At 47.1% G+C, this 20943-nt stretch overlaps 1 protein-coding gene and 1 pseudogene across 1 annotated transcript in view; one reads left to right on the top strand and one right to left on the bottom strand.

Annotated features, from left to right (window-relative positions):
• Positions 1 to 385: 385 nt before the first annotated feature.
• The window catches only part of LOC140389211 (uncharacterized), a 56962-nt gene continuing 36404 nt past the window's right edge, over positions 386 to 20943 (bottom strand). The window contains exon 3 of the mRNA XM_072473389.1: positions 386 to 1913. Coding sequence (XP_072329490.1) covers positions 1873 to 1913 — 41 coding nt within the window. The 3' untranslated portion in view covers positions 386 to 1872. The remainder of the gene's footprint in view (positions 1914 to 20943) is intronic.
• The window catches only part of LOC140389219 (uncharacterized), an 82983-nt pseudogene continuing 72481 nt past the window's right edge, over positions 10442 to 20943 (top strand).

Genomic DNA, 20943 nt, shown 5'->3' with positions numbered 1-20943 from the left:
AAAGCTCTGCTTAATAACTTGATGCACTCTCAATTACGACGAACGAGAGTAGAGAGTAATCGAGGCTTTATTAAGCAGAGATGTGTTACCTCCCACAGCTGCTGCCGAAATGGCTACAGCTCGGTGAGCACACACATTTGTACTCCGCCTACTGGGCGGAGCCAGCAGGCAGGGATCTACCCCCGTATCTGTAGTACAGGAGCCTTACCGTATTACTTCTCATATGTGCAATATATACAAACAGTGGTGACTACCTGTTGCTAACTTTCCGGTTGGTTCAATTGCTCTGTTTTATTACCTTTGCTCTCGAGTCGCCAGGTATCTTTATGATACCGCCACGAGGTTCAAGTCCAAGTAATGATCAATAACTCAATACACCGATTAGTAAGATTCACATCAAAGCACATTTATTATACACAGTAATCGTTACTCATGCACAAATTCTACGTCTAAGCTACTTCTACAACTAACAGGCCTATACTTAACTTCGGACTGGCACACCATGTCAGGGGAACAAATGGCCTTTCGTTCGGGTTCTGAGTCTGCGGGATTCGAAGTTGGTACGGATTGGTAGCTAGGAGCGCCTATCTCGTAGCGAGCGTTGACTTGAGACTTCTTTCAACGGTCACTGCACCGGTCACGGTCAAGGTTGGTTCAAAGTTGCTGGGTGACCCGGGCAGGAAGAAGAGAGCGAGTTGAACTTGGGGGCTTAACTTTATAGTCCCCAGGGGCTTCCCACCTTTTGGGGCGGACCCTGTACCTGGTTCTAGGTGATTGGACTTCGTTCCAATCGCTTGGTTCGATTTCTCCAATACTGGAGCGGTTCCCTGATCGATGGGCGGTCTTGAGGTGTTCGTTAACATCTTTTGTGTTGGCTCCTGCTGGCGCCGGGGTGTCTGGCTTAGCTTTGTGTGTCCCAAATGTTGCTATTGTTCCCGGGGATTGCTCATTAGTATGTAGATGGCTGCTACATTATTATGCTGATGGTCGCTGGTATCGATGCTGTCTGGGATTTGCAGAGTTAAATACACAGTAAACCTGCACCTGCTGGTTTCTGCCTGTGTTGGCTGAATATCCCTTCAGCCTTTGCCGTTCGCCATTTTAAATCAGGAGTTGGCCAATTTAGGTGGCTACACGTCCTCCTTGTGATCCTAACGCGAAGCGTGAAGGATCACATAACTGCGTTGTTTTTCATTCCCTGACCCGGTGAGCACTCCTTTCATGGCCTCTACACTGACCATAACTCTGCCCAAAAATTTTTTAACTGACAATGCTAAGGGGCGCTATGTCAAACAGGGACATGCATTACAAAACAAGAAAATGGGAACCTCTAACTATCCTTAATACACTACACTCACTTAAACATTTCATCACTCTAACTTCCTCAACCATACAAACAAAATCATAGCAGTTTATACACATTTCTCCTGGCTTGGCAGTCAAGCTCAGGATCGTACAATTGCTCATGAACATTTCTTTATTTACAACAAATCGCAAACTAATGCTCTTTATTATAGATCGCGGGGGTCGGGGGTCTGGTCGTATCCGAAAATAGGGGATCTTATCCTATATACCGGGTTGCGAGCGCGGTAGGCTCTCCTTCTCCATTTTCTCAGACGCATAGTCTGCACGATGCAGCAGAGTATCGCCAATACCAATAGGGGTTCTATCAAGTAGGACAGGGAGTACCAGGTTATAAACCTGGCACACCAAGCTGGTGTGGTGTCGCTTGTGACTGGGCTCTGGGTACTGCGGGGAAGTGAATCATTAACGGCTGGGGGGCTTGAGGTCATGGGGTTCGCGGTCGCGCGCAACCAAATGTCCACTATAACGATGAACCACGTGGAGGATGTCCTCATGGTTCTTCTTCTTTCACTTCCCTTCTCTTCTCTTGTCCTGGAACTTCTGGAGTTCTGTGTGATCAAGCATAGTGTCTGTTACTATCTTGGTTTAACATCTTGTATGATAGCCTGTCTGTCCTTTAGTGCCAATTACTCCCTTTATAATTGGTCACTATGTGTGACTCCCTCATTTTTTTCCCCCCAAAACAGAATTTCAGGACAAGACACACTTACAAATACTGAACCAGTGTGAGCCGTCATGCAGACTGTGCGGTTTACCATCCAAATGTCTGAGGATGTAAATAGCATGTGGTTGGCAACCTAAGGGTTACCTGAAAGAAAACAAAACTTTTTGAACTAAAACTTTCCAAAATGAGGTGCGTATGGGCCGCGACGGGTACGAGTTGGATGGAGTCCCCGGGTAGGACGGCGACCAATGCCGTGTGTCCCCTACCCGAACGTAGCTGACCAGAGGGGGGTTCCCAGGCAGGGCGGGTCCCAAGCCGATTCTCCACTGCCTGAGCAACCGACAAGAACGGGCAAGAAATGTAGTCATCGTGGGGGGTTGCCGTATTGGTTCAATCTTCGAACCAGAAGGGCAGTTACGAACGGGCGTCTGTCGACAGACGGGTTCCTCTGAACTGGCTTCTGGGACAGTAGCAAGTCTCTGTGGGCAAGTCCTCAGAGGTTTTGGCCGAAAGGGCGTGGGGCCGTGGAAAATTTTTTTCCTGTCTGACATACAACATTTAACAATACACTACAAACAACATAAAACATGCTGCAGGTTCCATCAGAAAGGACACCGTTTTCTCCCAAGCGGTTCCTTTTAAAACATCATCTGGACACCTCAGTTATCGGTTGCGAACAGGGTCGCAAAGGGGTTCTCGTTTTGGGAGTCAGACTCAAGGTCGTCATTTTCTCCCGGATGCCAAACTCTTGAATGTATCAGGGCTGATAGGGCTGCTTGGTATGATTTCGGATCACTCTCGTCATTTCGGACAAGTCTGTACGAATTATCTCTGTGCCAACAGGTGGTGTCTCGTTGTGTGGGGACGGAATCGGGGTCGCCATGGTAGGTCGGTGGTGGGGTTTGTGTAGGAAAGTGATCGTGAAGGGATCATTCGAATCGTGGTCAGATTCGCTGGGTGTGGGTCCTGTTGCATGGGGATAGTAGGGAGGCGTGCTGTGGCTATCGTCCGAGTCACAGTCGCTGTCTCTGCTTCTGCAGTCTGTGGGCGTTCCGGGGTGGAGTGTATATTTCGGGGGTGGAGTCGAGGTTGAATCCGTGGCTAGGCTGGACGTGTTGGGGGATGGTAGGGTTACGTTGGCTGTGCGCGGGGTGTGGTGTGCTGCGTCGAGCATGACGTGGTGTGCGTGGTTAGACTGTGTTCCATATGCCTTCAGCTGGTTGATATGGAACCACGCAGTCTTTCCGTTGGGATACTTTATCTTGGAGACGGAAGGGCTTACTTTGTCCGCAATGGAGTACGGACCCGAGTACTTTGGTGACAGGAATGTGCTGGGGTTGTATACGGAGAGCATGACTTGCTGACCTACACTGAACTCAGTCGCATGCACTATCTTGTCGAAACAAGCCTTGCTCTGTTTCTTTCTTGTGCCCAATTTCACTGCGGCTGCTAGCTGAGCCGTTTTAACATTCTCTACTAATTGTTTGACTGCGTTCTCGTGTGTGAGGGCCGTCACTTCGGGGCTGGTCAAGTCTAAACCTAATAAAAATTCTGTGCCATTCATGGGGCGTCCGGTCATGAGAGTGTGTGGGGTGTAACCTGTGGATGTGGAAACTGTATTTCGCAAAAACATCACCGCAAAAGGGAGGACTGAGTCCCAAGTGGTATTGTTTTGCCGGACCATTTTTCTGAGGGTGGATTTTAGGGTCTGATTCATGCGCTCCACGATACCACTCGACTAGGGGTGGTATGCAATGTGGAATTTTTGGGTAATGCCAAATATCGTGAGGACGTTCTTCATGACACGTCCCGTAAAATGGGAACCTTGGTCGGATTCAATGCTGCGGGGGAGTCCCCATCTTGTAAAGATGTGGTGGGTTAAAATCTTGGCTGTGGTCTGTGCCTTGTTAGTTCTGGATGGGAATGCTTCCACCCATTTTGTAAACGTGTCTATCACCACGAGTACATGTTTATAACCATTCCTGCAAGGGGGCAATGGTCCAATAAAATCAATCTGGAGGTTAGTCCAGGGGCCATTAACGGGTCGGGTGTGACTGAGTTGAGCCTTTTTGGCATATCTGTCCGGATTATTCTGGGCACAGATAAGACTATTCTCGATGTAGTGATTTAAATCGTCCTTTAAATTCGGCCACCAACAAAGCTGCCTGCGGTGGGCTGCAGTGGGATCGATTCCCTGATGTCCATGACCGTCATGGAACAAACAAATCAGTTGATTCCTGTCCTGTTCAGGAACCACATAAAGGGTGTCTTTTAACACCACACCGTCATGTGTGGTCAGAGCATTTTTAAACCTCTCGTAAGGTGCTGGATAGTTTCCTTTTAAAATCTCCCTGAGATTGCTGTCCTGCTTCTGGGCCTGCACTAAATCCTCGATCTTAGTCTGTGAGACCTGAACTGCATTTACTGGTGCGCTTTTGGGGGGTGTCCAAAAATATCCGTGCCTGGAACCTGCTTTTGCCAGTGCGTCGGCTTTTACATTTCCAGGGGGGTAGGAACGATGGTGACTTCGAACTTTGACTATACCAAAAGTCCTGTTCTGTGCTCTCTCTAAGATGTGACGGAGCAATGGGGCTGAAGGGAGGGGTTTTCCGTCTGCGGAAACAAATCCTCTTACTTTCCACAGGGGCAGGAATTCCGTAAGGCTGTTGCAGACATAGAGGCTGTCCGAGTATATGTCTGCTGGGCTGGGGAAGGAATCTGGGTGTTCCACTATGTATGCGATGGCCGCAAGCTCTGCTGCCTGCGCGCCCAAGTGTCCTGGAAGTTTTGTTGCTATTTCTTCTAGGGCGCGTCCCTGCGCGTCCTCGACATAAATACCGCATCCTGTTATGTGCTGCCCTTCTAATATTGTGGAAGATCCATCCACATATATCTTTATGGGTTCGCACGTGTCTGTGTGCTGGGGGCTCTGGGTTGAACTACCTATCTTTCTGAGGGGTGTTTTAGCAATAAAGGGGCCTGTGTTGTGGTGTGGAGAGATAATTTCACATTAATGAGAGGTTCCGGGGTACTGTAGGTTGTCGGCTAAAAAAGTGTGGGTCTTTGTCCGTTTCACAGTGATGTCCCGTCCCTGCAAGAGAAGGGTCCATCTGGCTGCTCTTATTTTACTGACTGTACCGTCCTTGAGTCGTCCGTCCAGTAAAAGTTGGGTGGGGGTGTGTTCTGTGAGGATTGTGATGGGGTTCAGTCCGGTAATGTACGAAAAATACTGAACTGCCCAAAATACTGCGAGCAGGTGCCTCTCACAGGCTGAAAATCCCTGCTCCACAGCATCTAAAATTCTGGAGGCGTAAGCTACGGGCCTTAACTGCTCGTGCCGTTCCTGGTGGAGCACGGCCGAAAGGGTGCGGTCTGTGGTCTCTACCTCTATAGCGTAAGGGGAAAGCGGGTCTGGAACTTGTAGTGCGGGGGCTGCTATGAGTGATTGCTTCAACGCATCCACAGCATCCGTATGCTGCGGAAGCCATTCCCAGGGGGCTCCTTTCTTCAGGAGGTCTGAGAGGGGTGCTGCCTTTCTGGCGAAACCGTCAATGTGGTTTCGGCAGTAGCCGACCAGTCCTAAAAACGACCGGAGGGCTGAAACGTTCTGGGGAAGGGGCAATTTAGCAATCGAGTCAATCCTTTTGTGCTCGATCCCGCGTTTACCATGCATGATAATTGTTCCCAAATATATCACGTTGTCTTCCAAAATCCGGTGTCTTTTTGGGGTTAACTTTACAACCAATTGAGTGTAAGAGTTCCAGGAGTTCGGACAGAAGCTCAATGTGCTCTTCCTTGGTGTCTGTCTGTAGCAGTAGGTCGTCTACGTACTGGACCACACATTCGGGGTGAGAAAATTTGGCTCAACCATTTGCCAGCTGTCGGTGGAAAATGGAGGGGGAGTTGTGGAATCCTTGTGACAGGCATGTCCACATGTACTGCTGATTTTTAAAAGTGAAGGCAAATTTGTACTGGCACGCCTTTGCCAATGGAATGGACCAGAATCCATTACTGACATTCAAAACCGTAAAGAATCAGGAATTGAGTCCCTGCTTGAGCATGGTTTCGGGACTTGTGGCTACTGTGGAGGCTGCTGCGGGGGTGATTTTGTTGAGCTCCCGGTAATCGATGGTCAGTCGCCATGATCCATCGGGCTTTCTCACTGGCCAAATCGGGGCATTATTAGTGGAGGCTACTGATCTAAGTACGCCCTGCTCTAATAAACTTTCGATTACTTTTGCGATTTCTCCCTCTGCCTCTTGGGGAAATCCATACTGCTTTTGGGGTCTAGGATCAGGTCCTGTGATTTGTACGGAGCCAGTCATCCGGCCACAGTCGTGTTTGTGGGTCGCGAATGCAGCCCTGTTCTTTTGCAGAACTGCCCTAACCTGCTTGTCCATGCTAAGCGTGGTCGGGTTGAACCAAAATTCGCCGATTGCGCTAATTCTGTTCGCGTATTCCCCTATGTTGACCGTTGCGGGGGCTCTTGCAGACTTTGCCATTTTCCAGACACACTGGTTGACTGGATCAAATGAAAGATTGTGGGAATTCATGAAGTCTATTCCCAGAATGTGTTCTGCTGTGTGGGGCAGGTCAACTAAAACCACGGGGTGCTTGGTGGTGATGTTGCCGATTACAATGGGTACAGGGGCTGTGATGTGTCCCTGCTGTGAGTGGCCTGTAAAGCCGCTGAGGGTGATGGTGGCTGTTGTGGGCCACGTGTCCTTTTGGGACATGGTGGAGGAATTTATTGTGATGCGGGACCCTCCTGTGTCCCAGAGAAATTCGATGGGCTGTCCCCGAATTTTTGCTGCAACTACCGGTCGTCCGGACCTATCCCAAAAGGTGTCGCAGACCCAACTGGGGGAGCCCGAACACCGTCAGTCCATTCCGGTCAGGTCCATCTGATCTGAACGGGCGCTAACACTATGAATGGGCTCTGTCTTCTTCTTACTCAGAGTGCCCGTCTGCTGGGCTCTCTGTGGCTTTCGTGGGGCATTGCACTCTCTTGCAAAGTGTCCCAACTGTCCACAGTTGTAACACTCCTGTGACTTGGGTGGGGGGCTGTTCTTTCCTTCATTCACCCATGCGGGGTTCTGGTGTGTTTTTACTGCCAGTATATCTGCGTCGGCCTGCTTTTCTTTGGGATTTTTAACTGCGGGTTTGCTTTGTACAGATTGCTCCCAAGCGCGGGACAATCTTTTTACTACCCATTTTCCGTTATGAGCCTCCTCTGAGGGGTCATAATTGGCACACGCTATCTGTCCTGTTTCTGTGGCATGGGAGATAAGGGTGCGGGGTCCATTTGGCCATGTCATCTGGGGACAAATGGGTGCGGTCTAAGTCTCCAAAGACTGCTGCAAAGTGGATCCACAGGCGTCCAGCGAACGCTGTGGGGTGCTCGGTTTTCTTTTGCCTGCATTTGTTGAGGCCATCTACGGGGTCACCCCGGTTATACCCGATCGCATCCAGGATCGCGGTATGCATTTCTGCAAGGGTGCCTCCTCCTACATTCTGTGGGTCGGGAAGGGCTGCTACGACCGAAGGGTCTAAACTTAAAACTGTGAGCTTTACATGCTCTCGCTCATCCAGACCGTATATGGTTGCCTGCTGCTTTACTCTGGCAAAGAAATGGTGGGGGTCTGAGGTGGGGAGGAACGGTGTGATTTTCTCGCACGCGACCTGTAATTGGGTCACTGTTAAGGGGGTGGTGTATAGAAATTCCGCGTTGTCCGATATGGCTGTGTGGTGGGTAGTTACTGGGTTCATTGGAGCCTGAACTATCTGCTCTGTGGGGGTTTGGGGCACTTTCCTCTTCTGTGGCTTTCCCTGCGCACATGTTCCCTGAACATACCTCTGCGCTGTTTCATTTAATTCTTCCCAATCAGGGCCATCTTCCTCATCTAATTTTGCTCCAAAGGTTTCCTGGAATCGTTTTTGGACTGAAAGCAGATATTGCAGCTCTGCAATCTGCTTCTGGCACTTTGCGTGGTCTAGTGAGCTTTGTCTTTGCTCCGTGGTGGCAGCATGGAGTGCTCTTAACGCTGTCTTCAGGTCACTACACTGCCTCTGCAATGTCTCTACCTGCTTCTCAGTTTCCTATCGTACCAGGACTGCACGTTGCGTGTACTGATAGGCCTTTTCATACTGGGACTGGAAGCTGCTTAAGTGCGCCAGACAAGACTGGTGTGCCCTTTTGGCATCATCCACCTCTCCGTCTTTTGCTACCAACTTCCTCCTTAACTCTACATTCTCTCTTTCTACCTCACTTACATTGACCTTGCTCATTCGATGTATGCCTTCTATCTCTTTCTGGAGCGTCCCAACGACCTCTCTGTGCCTCGCAATTGTGCCAAGCAGGACACGATTGCCATCGGCTTGCGAGCTTTTCCTAAGCTCTTCTTGTGGATCTCGCTCAGGGTCTCCCACCAAGTATGTCCTATACTCCCGGGGCCTGATTCCTCGTTGTCACAGAATTCACTCCAAAGGGGCCATCCCTTCCCTTTGTGATATTTCCTGAACTCCTCTTCCCAAATGGGACATTGTCCTACTCTACTACTGCTGGTCGCTGCGACTGCAAATTCCTCGGGGTTCATGAGGCGTTGCATTGCCTGCATTGCCATCTTTCCTATCCGAATGCTGCTCTTGAAATTTGGGACATAGGTATTAAGGCGGTGCTGTAAATACGGGTACGGCTTTCGCTACTTTCCGATATACAAATTCCCGACAGTTTTGTCGCAACAAGAAAATCTATCAGTTTTACCTTATCGCCTTGTTAGTTCCGCATGCATACATACACTTCTGAATTATGAGTATTGATCAGAACTGCTTGAACACTTGTGGTTTTCTGTTCCCAATTGGATCTCTAATTCAAATTCTGGGTTCTGCCGGAGTGGTTATGCCACTTCTAGATCAGGTCCCACCAGAGTCACCAAATTATGTTGCTAACTTTCCGGTTGGTTCAATTGCTCTGTTTTATTACCTTTGCTCTCGAGTCGCCAGGTATCTTTATGATACCGCCACGAGGTTCCAGTCGAAGTAATGATCAATAACTCAATACATCGATTAGTAAGATTCAAATCAAAGCACATTTATTATACATAGTAATCGCTACTCATGCACAAATTCTACATCTAAGCTACTTCCACAACTAACAGGCCTATACTTAACTTCGGACAGGCCCACCAGGTCAGGAGAACAAATGGCCTTTCGTTCGGGTTCTGAGTCTGCGGGAGTCAAAGTTGGTACGGATTGATAGCTAGGAGCGCCTATCTCATAGCGAGCGTTGAATTAAGACTTACTTCTTTCGGGGGTCACAGCACCGGTCACGGTCAAGGTTGGTTCGAACTTGCTGGGTGACCCGGGCAGGAAGAGAGCGAGTTGAACTTGGGGGCTTAACCAGGGGCTTCCCGCCTTTTGGCGCAGACCCTGTACCTGGTTCTAGGTGATTGGACTTTGTTCCAATCGCTTGGTTCGATTTCTCCAATACAGGAGCGGTTCCCTGATCGATGGGCGGTCTCGAGGTGTTCGTTAACCTCTTTTGTGTTGGCTCCTGCTGGCGCCAGGGAATCTGGCTTAGTTTTGTGTGACCCAAATGTTGCTATTGTTCCCGGGGATTGCTCATTAGTATTTAGATGGCTGCTACATTAGTATGCTGATGGTCGCTGGTATCGATGCTGTCTGGGATTTGCAGGGTTAAATACACAGTAAACCTGCACCTGCTGGTTTCTGCCTGTGTTGGCTGAATTTCCCTTCAGCCTTTGCCGTTCGCCATTTTAAATCGGGAGTTGGCCAATTGAGGTGGCTACATACCACATAAAGAACGAGAGGCAAGCAGTGAGGTCTCCTGAGTAAGGGATCAAATAACGATGCCAGTAACAGAGTCACAGTCTCTCACTCGGTCACAGAGCAAATCTGTTATGCCCTTTCTCCTGTCTCGCTCTCTCCTGTAGATGTGCTGATCCCACCACTGCAGGTCATCACTGCCCTGGATGCTTTGGGTCTTCCTCTTCTGATCTGCTGTCAAACACATCGGGGGCTACACATCCCACACTGATGTTGTCAGTTTGAAAGCCTCCGGGATGAAGAATGTTATTCCCACACTAGAAATCTCTGTCAAACGTTTACCCAGAGAACTGAGACAGCAGCTGCAATAAGTGAGGTTTTATTCAGATGGGACAATGACAAGTTTAAATCCCCACCGGAGCTGCTGCTCAAAGTCGCCTCCGTTTCCCCGGTCAGTTTCCCAAACTTCAGGAAACTCCTGTTCCTGCAGAAATATTTGGATTGTGTGTGAGAGACGTCAATCAGAGAGCCCACCCACTCTGCCCATTCTCTCCTCTTCCTCTACCACAGCTGCTTCACTTCCTGTAGGGACTCCAAACCAAGTCAGGAGATGGTGAGTGAAGGAGCAGAATTTAGAAGAATTACATTGCACAATATCCACACTAATGTTCAGGCAGTCTGACTATCCTGTGGGCAGTCAGGTGTGGAAATGCCCCTTATGCTGTGTGAGAAAATCCAGCCCAGAGACATGTTTACTCGGTGCTTTGTGCTGAGCTGTTTGATTGGCTGTGTGTTGGATATTGAGTGTTTATTGGAAGCATTTCCCTTCTGATTTACAGGCTGAGTTTTGTTGATGGGTTATGCTGAATATGAGAAGGTGAGGGGTAATTATCTGGGAGGGGCAGAGACACATTTAATTGAAATGTCTTCTTTGAAGATTTTATGGGAAGGCCTCGGCTTTTCCAAAAGCCTGAGCTTGGACTTAGTCCTTTTGCCCAGTGCTGTGGCTGACAGCTGGTATTACAGAAGGGGGGAAGGGGGAGGGGAAGGGGAAGGGGGAGGGGGCGGTTAATCTAAACAGCAAAACTTTCTCCTCTCACCATACGTCTCTAAACAGAAAGGTTTTCTGATTTGCTTCCACCCTATGCAGTGGCATATTTCCCAGTTTTGGTGTGATCCAGTTTTCTATTAATAACCTCACAGCAAACTCGAAACTCAGAATCACAGAATAATACAGCACAGAAGAGTCCCTTCGACCCATCGAGTCTGCGCCAACGCATGAAAAACACCTTCCCTGCCTGACCATGCCCCTCATAATCTTGTACAACTAGATCAGGTCACCCTCTGTTCCAGCGAAAACAACCCAAGCCTATCCAACCTCGCTTCATAATTTAAATGTTCCATCCAAGGCAACATCCTGGTGAATCACCTCCGCACCCCCTCCAGTGCAATCACATCCTTCCTATAATGTGGTGACCAGAACTGCACACAGTACTCCAGCTGTGGTCTTACCAAAGATTAGATTTACATCTAATTTTCCAGGATAAACCAGAACCCTGTTCAGCTATACTGAAGCAATATTTTCCACCGCTTCTAACACTTCCTGACCAGTGTGTTTTCTTCAAATAATTTTTGGGAAAAAGGAGAAATTTCAAAATCTCCATCGAATTAACATTTCTCCTGAGTGTATTTTTATATCAAACACATGCTCGAAGACTAAAACTGGTCTTCACCAGCAAGACCCGAGGAGCTCCTCGTGAATTGATAGCCCATTTTACATTCCATCCGACTGTCTTTTCCATTGTCCTCATGGTGCCTGGGAAGTTGGGGTCTGGGTGGAGGACAGAAAGTAGCCACATTAGGGCAGCACGGTGGTGCAGTGGTTAGCACTGCGGCCTCACGGCGTCGAGGTCCCAGGTTCGATCCCGGCTCTGGGTCACTGTCCATGTGGAGTTTGCACATTCTCCCCGTGTTTGCGTGGGTTTTGCCCCCACAATCCAAAAATGTGCAAGCTAGGTGGATTGGTCACACTAAACTGCCCCTTAATTGGAAAAAATGAATTGGGTACTCTAAATTTACAACAAAAAAGAAAGTAGCCACATTGTCTGCTCCCGGTCATTCTCCAGTGTCTCTGCTGGAAATAGAGGGTGTACTGATCAAGTGATGAAAAAGAGAGGACTTGTATCTGATCCCCACACGGGAATAACAGACTGACACTCACTGTGGAACAGTCTCTAACTGAGGAGTCAGCCCCTTCAGCAAAGGAGGAGAGGGAGTTGGAGGAAATCATTTGCTTTTCCTGTTTTACAGAAGGATTGCACCGTCCTACACTAGAGAATACAGAGAGGATATACACTGCAGATAGACCCTGACCATCAGCCAAGGAACAACTACACAACTGTGAGAAGACTTCCAGACCCTTCACAGCATTGCTCAACACAAGGAAGGTTGGACAGTGGAAATCGGTTGGGTCAGGGGAGCCTTGACATATCATCAGATCTGAAACTGGTCAGTGGTGTGGAACCGTCTGTCAGAACCAACCTGTCCGAAGGTGCAGCTGTGGGCGATAAGTCAGGATGAGAGCTTCAATCATCGAACAAGCCTCATGAACCACTGACTCATTCCTACAGGTGAGAGGTTGTTCAATTGTGAGGTGTGTAAGAGGGCTCCACAGGCTCATAAGGTCTCTGAACACACAGTTGCATGCTTTTTTTTTTGCATGCATCTTTAACCACCAGCGTTAAGGGCAGAAACATGGAAGAGAAACGATTCAAGTGTGAGGTTTGTGATAAAGCTTTTGTGACATCTTCGAGCCTCCAGATGCACCAGAGGATTCACACGGGTGAGAAACTCCTCAAGTGTGAGGTGTGCAAAGCGGTTTTCACCAATTCATCCAACCTCCTGAGACATCAGAGGACTCACACAGGAGAGAGACCATTCATGTGTGACGTGTGTTACAAATCATTCTCTCAGTCATCGACCCTTCGCAACCATCAACGCATTCACACAGGGGAGAAACCATTCACATGTGAGGTGTGTGAGAAATCATTCACATGGTCATCGAACCTTCTCAGCCACCAACGCACTCACACCGGGGAGAAACCATTCACGTGCGAGGTGTGTGATAAATCATTCTCGCGGTCATCGGAGCGCCGTGTCCACCAACGTACTCACACTGGGGAGAGACCATTCACGTGCGAGGTGTGCAACAAATCATTCTCCGAGTCATCGGCCCTACGAGAACATCACCGCATTCACACAGGTGAGAAACCATTCACATGTGAGGTCTGTGACAAATCATTCTCACGATCGTCAGACCTCCGCGTTCACCAGCGCACCCACACAGGGGAGAGACCGTTCACATGTGAGGTCTGTGATGAATCGTTTGCGCAGTCATCCACCCTCCGTGTCCACCAACGCATTCACACAGGAGAGAGACCGTTCAAGTGTGAGGTGTGTGTCAAAGCTTTCTCACAGTTATCTAAGCTCCTGATCCACCAGAGAATCCACACAGGGGAGAAGCCATTCATGTGTGACGTGTGCTACAAATCATTCTCGCAGTCATCGAGCCTCCGCAGACACCAACGTATTCACATGATATTAACCGTTCAAGTGTGAGGAGCGTGTCAAAACCTTCCCAAAGTTTTCAAAGCGCCTGGTCCATCAGAGGATCCACACGGGAGAAACCCTTCGAGTGGGAGGTTTGCAATAAAGCTTCCTTGCCACTTTCAATGTGAGGTATCAGTCCAAGTTCTGTCAGAAACCTTTCACATAGTTGTCAGACCCTCGGAAATTTGTGAACCCACACGGGGACCACCTCACCAAGTTCTTGACAATCTGTCATCAGAGTGTGAATCTCCACACAATCTCACTGCAAAGGATGTTCAGTGGTGTTGGGACACAGAACAAGAAGCAGCTTTCACCCACATCATACAACTAGTGACGACAACGCCAGTGCTGAGGTACTATGGTGCCAATGATGAAGTCACCCTGCAGCGAGATGCCAGTGACACAGGACATGGAGCAATCCTCATGCAGCAAGGACAACCAGTTGTATCCAGAGCATTAACACAAACTGAATGATGCTATGCACAGATTGAGAAAGAGTGCCTGGATATTGTCTTTGCTTGTGAGTATTTCAATCAGAACCTGTTTGGGAGAGAGAGAGTGATGGTCAAGTCTGACTAAAAACCACTTCAAAGCATCTTTCTCAAACCACTTCTATCTGCTCCAAAGTGTTTACAGAGGGTGTTATTTCTTTTTTAAAAAATCTGTGCTCACTTTTTTTAATGCACTGTACATAGTGTTGAATAGTTTGATTGATCTGGATTTCATTCTGTTAGTTGGTTCTCTGATCTATGACTGTGCTTGATTGCTTAATCCGAGGTTGGAGTTCAAGAGCTAATTAGACAGAAGCTTCGGAGAGAAGACCTGGATTCAGGCAGAGACTACCAGATGGGTATAGAACTTTGTAATTTATGAAATGGTTAAAAGTAATTTAAATAAACCTGTTTAAATATTAATCTAATGTAATTGCTGCATTGTTTTGAGATAAAGCTGGCATCTAAGGTATTCAGCAGACTGGTGAACACATAACATCGTGGATGTGGAATAACTTTCAAATGATAGTGGCGTGTAATTTTTTATGAGAAAGAGAATGTTTGGTTAAATACTTATATACACTGTCATATTAATGTGAAATAATATCTACTGTCATGTTCATGTGACCTGATGTTATCATTGGTAAATAAAGGTTTAAATGCAGTAGCCATTTTTAAAAAATATTTTAATTAAGGCATTTTCACATTTATTCAAACCAAAGAGAAACAGCAACAACATCAACACACATGCAATAACCATAACCAAACCGTTATCCCTCCAGCCGATGCTCCCCTTTTCTTTTAGCAGAACAAACCCCCCCGAAGAAAGAAAGGAAACCTCACCCCCACCGATGTTATACCACTCCTTTAAAGAAGTCAATGAACAGCCTCCACCTCAAGAAAAACCCCTCCTGCAAACCCTTGATAACAAACTTTATTTTCTCAAGGTGCAGAAACTCTGCCAAATCACTCACCCATGGCGGCTCCGAGTCCTGCCACCTGAGCAATATTTACCTCCAGGCTAACAGGGAGGCAAAGGCCAACACGTCGGCCGCTCTCCCCACCTGAACACCTATCCTCCACTCCAGCAACGAACCGGCTCATCCTGGACGATGTTTTGTGTGCCCGATACACCACCTTGAGCTGGATGAGACTCAGTCTTCAACACAATGAGGATGAATTCACCCTCCATAAGGCCTCACTCCATACCCCAGACTCTCTAACCCCTCCTAGCTTCTCCTCCCACATGTGCCGTATTTCCTCCACTGAAGCTCTCTCTCTCTCTCCATCAACTCCTCATATATATCCGACACATTTCCCTCTCCTCGGACAGAATCTTATCCTGTAGGGTTGGGGGCGGTAGCTTTGAGAACGAGGCCAGCTCCTTTCTCATGAAGTGCCTAACTTGCAGGTACCGGAACCCATTCCCGTTTGGTAATTGATACGTCAGCTCAAACTCTGCAAACCTCCCCCCAATTTACCCCACCCGCCCCCCACTCCTTAAACTTCGAATCCAACCCAGCCGGGACAAACCTGTGGTTGCTGCAAGTCGGCACCCTCAGGGACATGCCATCCATTTTGAAGTACTGCCGATGCTGGTTCCACACCCTCAGCACTGTCACCACCATGTCAGAGTTCGTGGAGTACCTAGCCAGTGAGAAAGAAGAGGCGCCAGAAATAATGCCCTCAAACAGGTCCCCCTACACGAGGCTCCCTCCATCTGCCCCCACACCGACCCCTCCCGCACTGCCCACTTCCTAACCGTTGTGTTATTTACTGCCCAGTAATAATTCTGCAGATTTGGCAACTGCCAGTCCCTCTCAGTCCAGGGAACCTTGCCAGCCATATCAACGCAGAGATCATTTTATTGATCCTCCTAAAAAGGACCTGGACACAAAAATCGGAAGGTTCTGGAAGACGAACAAAAAAGTTGGCAACACCGTCATCTTCACGGTCTGGACCCTCCCAGCTAATGATAACAGCAAAACATCCCACCTCAGTCCTCCTTCATTCCCTCAACCAAATTCCCCAAGTTCAACTTGTGCAGCTGCGCCCAGCTCTGCACCACTTATATTCCCAGATACCAAGAGCTCATTCTTACCAGCCGAAACGGTAGCTTCCCCAGACTCCTCCCCTGGCCTTGCACATGGATCGGGAACACCTCACTTGACCCCATGTTGAGCTTATACCCCGAAAACAACTTAACTCCCCCAGAATCCTACTGAAACTGTCCACCAGATTTGAAATCTACAGCAGGAGATTGTCCATGAACAAAGAGACTCTATCCTCCACCCTCCTATCCCCAGGTTCTAAGTGCCATAGCCAATGGCTCAATCGTTACAGCAAAAAGCAACAGAAAGAACGGACATCCCTGCCTCGTCCCCCGCTGTAACCCAAAGTATTCCGAACTGACGTTATTCGTCCGGACACTCACCTTAGGGGCTTTATACAGCAGCCTCACCCAACCTACGAATCCCTGCCCTAACCCAAACCATCCCAACACCTGAAACAAATACGCCCGTCAACCCGGTCAAATGTTTTCTCTGTGTCCATCAACATTATCACCTCCACTGTTAAGTAATGGGTTAAGAGACATTCCAATTAGTTGTTTCATTTATGTCAAGTATCCAATAATTGACACTGATATGTAAAGGGGCTTCAGGTGGCCTTTGTGTCAGCTGATGTGATGTTAGAGTTTTGTGCAGAGTCTGCTAAAGTGAAATAAAGGTGTTGGTGATAAGGAGCAGAACCTTTGACTCTTTATACAACAGCAGCTAAAGATCTAACAAATGGTAGCAGGGGATGGTTGCTGTACAAATGTGAAGGGTTGAAAGATACAATTTTTCCAGACCAAACCAAGGAATGAGTGAGAAGAAATAAAACCCAAAGATATATGGCTGAACCTAGGATAAAGATGGCTGGATATGACTATCCTCCTTATTTTCTGAAAGGGGATCGTACGACCAATGGAGAAGTGCAGTAGTTATGTGGACTAAGGTAACTGCTTTGGGAAAGAGAAAACAAGGTATGGCATTGGCTCTTTCTTTACTTTATGACAGTAAAATCCGGAGCAAAGTGTTTTCTGAGCTGCAATTGGAAGAGTTAGACTCAGAAGAAGGTCTGTAGACTCTATTACGTTATATGGATAAGATTTATAAGAAGGATGACTTGTTAAGTGCGTATGAAGCATGGTTGGATTTTGATAGGTTCCGGAAAATAGAGGATTTCTCCATTGAAGACTATATAATGGGATTTGGCAGACTATATTTGGCAGACTTTCAGTCGGCAGGTCATGTTACAGTTGTATAGGACTTTGGTTCGGCCACATTTGGAATACTGCAGTTCTGGTCGCCACATTACCAGAAGGATGTGGATGCTTTAGAGAGGGTGCAGAGGAGGTTCACCAGGATGTTGCCTGGTATGGAGGGTGCTAGCTATGAAGAAAGGTTGAGTAGATTAGGATTGTTTTTGTTGGAAAGACGGAGGTTGAGGGGGGACCTGATTGAGGTCTCCAAAATTATGAGAGATATGGACAGGGTGGATAGCAACAAGCTTTTTCCAAGAGTGGGGGTGTCAATTACAAGGGGTCACGATTTCAAGGTGAGAGGGGGAAAGTTTAAGGGAGATGTGAGTGGAAAGTTTTTTATGCAGAGGGTGGTGGGTGCCTGGAACACTTTGCCAGCGGAGGTGGTAGTTGCGGGCACGATAGCATCATTTAAGATGCATCTAGACAGATATATGACGGGCGGGGAACAGAGGGATGTAGATCCTTGGAAAATAGGTGACAGGTTTAGATAAAGGATCTGGATCGGCGCAGGCTGGGAGGGCCGAAGGGCCTGTTCCTGTGCTGTAATTTTCTTTGTTCTATATAAAAGGCTGCAGAAACACAACCTGGAATTTCCACAGTCTGTGTTGGCCTTTAAATTACTTGACTGTGCTAGAGTGAGCAACATGGATAGGCTCCTGGTTTTGACAGGAGTTCAGTTTACAGATAAGGATACCTTATTCGATCAGATGACAGAAGCTTTAAAAAAGTTTCTGGGGAAGCATTTGATTCCGATGGCTCTGATGACCCAAATAGGTCAGCCTGCAATAAAGCAGAATATGGAAGATACACTACTAACAGGATGGTGAAATCGTACGGCTACGAACAGGTTGCAAGACTATAGAAGGAGATCGGGACCCGGAAATTATGAAGACAGAAACCCAGTTAGAACCTACAATAGGAAGATGAACCCCAGAAATGCATGGGGCATGATAAATCAATGTTTTCGATGTGACTCTCAATACCATTATGCTCTCAACTGTCCAACACGTTAAAGTAGAGTGTTTGAAGCGACACATGACACGGAAGAGTCAGAAGAGGAAAAAGATAGTGACCAGAAAGAAGGCATTGTCCTATTAACAAGCAGTTTTACGCCGGTAATGAGGGTGTTGGTTGCAGAATCCTTCAACTGTGCTGTATTGGACAGTGGCTGCACATCTACTGTGTGTGGAAATGACTGGTTAAAATGTTACCTGGACTCCTTGAATGCTGAAAATCGTAACAAGGTTAAGGAATTTGAAAGTTCCACAAGTTTCAGGTTTGGGGATGATAATATTCTGAAGTCGCTGAAAAGAGTGGTGATCCCTTGCAACATTGCAGGAGTGAATCATTTCAAAAGCACAGAACAAGTGAGATACCTTTGCTTCTGAGCAGACCGTCGATGAAGAAAGCACACATGAAACTGGATATGGAATAGGATAAGGCAACAGTTTTTGGAAAGATGGTGGACTTACAATTTACACAGTCGGGACACTATTGTATACCATTACTGACAAATAATATTTCAAGTAGATTTGTTAAGGATGTGTTAATGGCAGTTGAAAATAGGACTTTAGCTGATTAAAAAGCTTGTTGTATTAAAACTGCAGAGGCAATTTGCGCATCCGTCTCCTCGGAGGCTGAAAAATGTATTAAAGGATGCAGGGGTAAGGGAGGAAGACTATATTAAACTAATAGAACAAGTTAGTGATCGCTGTGAAGTTTGTAGGAAGTACAGAAGGACACCAGCACGACCGATAGTAACCCGACCTTTGGCCAGGGATTTTAACGACATTGTGACCATGGACCTTAAGATCTGGGATAAAGCCAATAATATATTTATTTTGCATTTTGTAGATTTAGCAACCAGATTTAGTCAATCAACGATTGTACGAAGTAAAGAAAAGAGAGTAATTCTGGATCAAATCGTGGAAAAATGGATAGGGACAGGAATGGGCCCACCGGCAAAATTCCTTACGGACAACGAGGGAGAATTTGCTAATGGTGAGTTTAGGGATATGTGTGATAACGTGAATATCACAGTTATGAATACTGCTGCGGAAAGTCCATTTAGTAATAGTGTCTGTGAAAGAAACCATGCTGTAATTGATGACATGCTCCGGAACATTTTGGCAGATAGACCGAATCGTAGGCTAAATTCAGCTTTAGCATGGGCGGTACATGAAAAGTATTCATTTGTGATGGTTGGGGGCTATAGTCCCTATCAATTAGTGTTTGATAGAAATCCTAAAATTCTGTCCATTTTGGATGACCAGCCTCCTGCTTGGAAAGGGACTACAATTAGCTCTGCCCTTGCTGAGCATTTAAATGCATTACATAGCAGTAGAAAAGCCTTTTCGGCAGCAGAAGTCTCTGAAAGAATTCGCAGAGTTTTAGGGCATAATGTACGGCCATCAAATACAGTTTTTCAGCAAGGAGACACAGTATACTATAAGAGAGACAATTTTAATGAATGTAAAGGCCCAGGGAAGATCATAGGCATAGATGGCAAAACAATTATTTTGCAACATGGCACAATCAAACTGTTAGGGTACATTCATCAAGGATAATGGGTACGGACTACAAATTTTCAAATTTAGACAGAGCAGACAGACATGACGAGGAACCAGAGTCATCTGATACGCAAGTGTTACAGACCTATGAGGACCAGTTAACTGATATAGACAGGGTTTCTGTAGAGGAACACAACACTTCTGATGAATTAGAACAGGCCATTTTTCCAAAAGGACAACGGTCAAAAGTTGGTACAAAAGTGACATACTTGCCTAAAGGCTCTAGTCAATGGAAGGATGCAATTGTTATTAGTAGAGCAGGGAAGGCCACTGGAAAGTATAAACATTGGTTGAATGTGCAGCATTCAGGGGAAGGAGTCAAGACAATGGATTAGGAACACGAAGTTCAAAAATGGAGGGCACAGAAACGCAGTGCCAGTTCAGATAGTACATCGGACAGTGAACAGGTCTGCAGGAAAAGGTCGAGAACTATTGAAAGGACATTCCACAGCAGAAGGGAAAGATCAAGCAGTAGCAGTACAGAACGAGAGGTAGTTTATCAATGTCTCGGAACATGAGTAAGACTACGAATACCAATAGGAGTTGAAGCCCACATTCACGTGAGATTTTGGTGGCTTCCAATAAATTAGATGAAAAAGTTATCAAAGATGCCAAACAGCAAGAACTGCATAGTTGGAGTGAATTTGGGGTATACACGGAAGTACCGATAGGGGACAATGAGCTGTATCCCACAGATGGATTTGCACGGAAAAGGTTCTTCTGGATGGAACTTATAAGGCAAAGACCAGGCTTGTGGCAAGGGGATTTGAAGAAAACTTAGAAGATCAGGATTTAAGGCTAGATTCACCTACGGCAGGAAAGGTTATTTTAAAGATCTTCTTGGTTCTATTAGCCACAAAGGCATGGGAATGCAAATCTATAGATACAAAAGCAGCCTTCTTGCAGGGGCATCAGCTCCAGAGAGACATTTTTCTCCGTCCTCCTAAAGAAGCAGCTAACACAGAAGGGATACTCTGGAAGTTGAACAAATGTGTATACAGGGGCTGTTTAGCACAGGGCTAAATCGCTGGCTTTGAAAGCAGACCAAGGCAGGCCAGCAGCACGGTTCAATTCCCGTATCAGCCTCCCCGAACAGGCGCCGGAATGTGGCGACTAGGGGCTTTTCACAGTAACTTCATTTGAAGCCTACTT

This window comes from Scyliorhinus torazame, chromosome 14, assembly GCF_047496885.1.
Source record: "Scyliorhinus torazame isolate Kashiwa2021f chromosome 14, sScyTor2.1, whole genome shotgun sequence".
NCBI lineage: Eukaryota > Metazoa > Chordata > Chondrichthyes > Carcharhiniformes > Scyliorhinidae > Scyliorhinus > Scyliorhinus torazame.
This window is presented reverse-complemented; position numbering and strand designations above follow the sequence as displayed.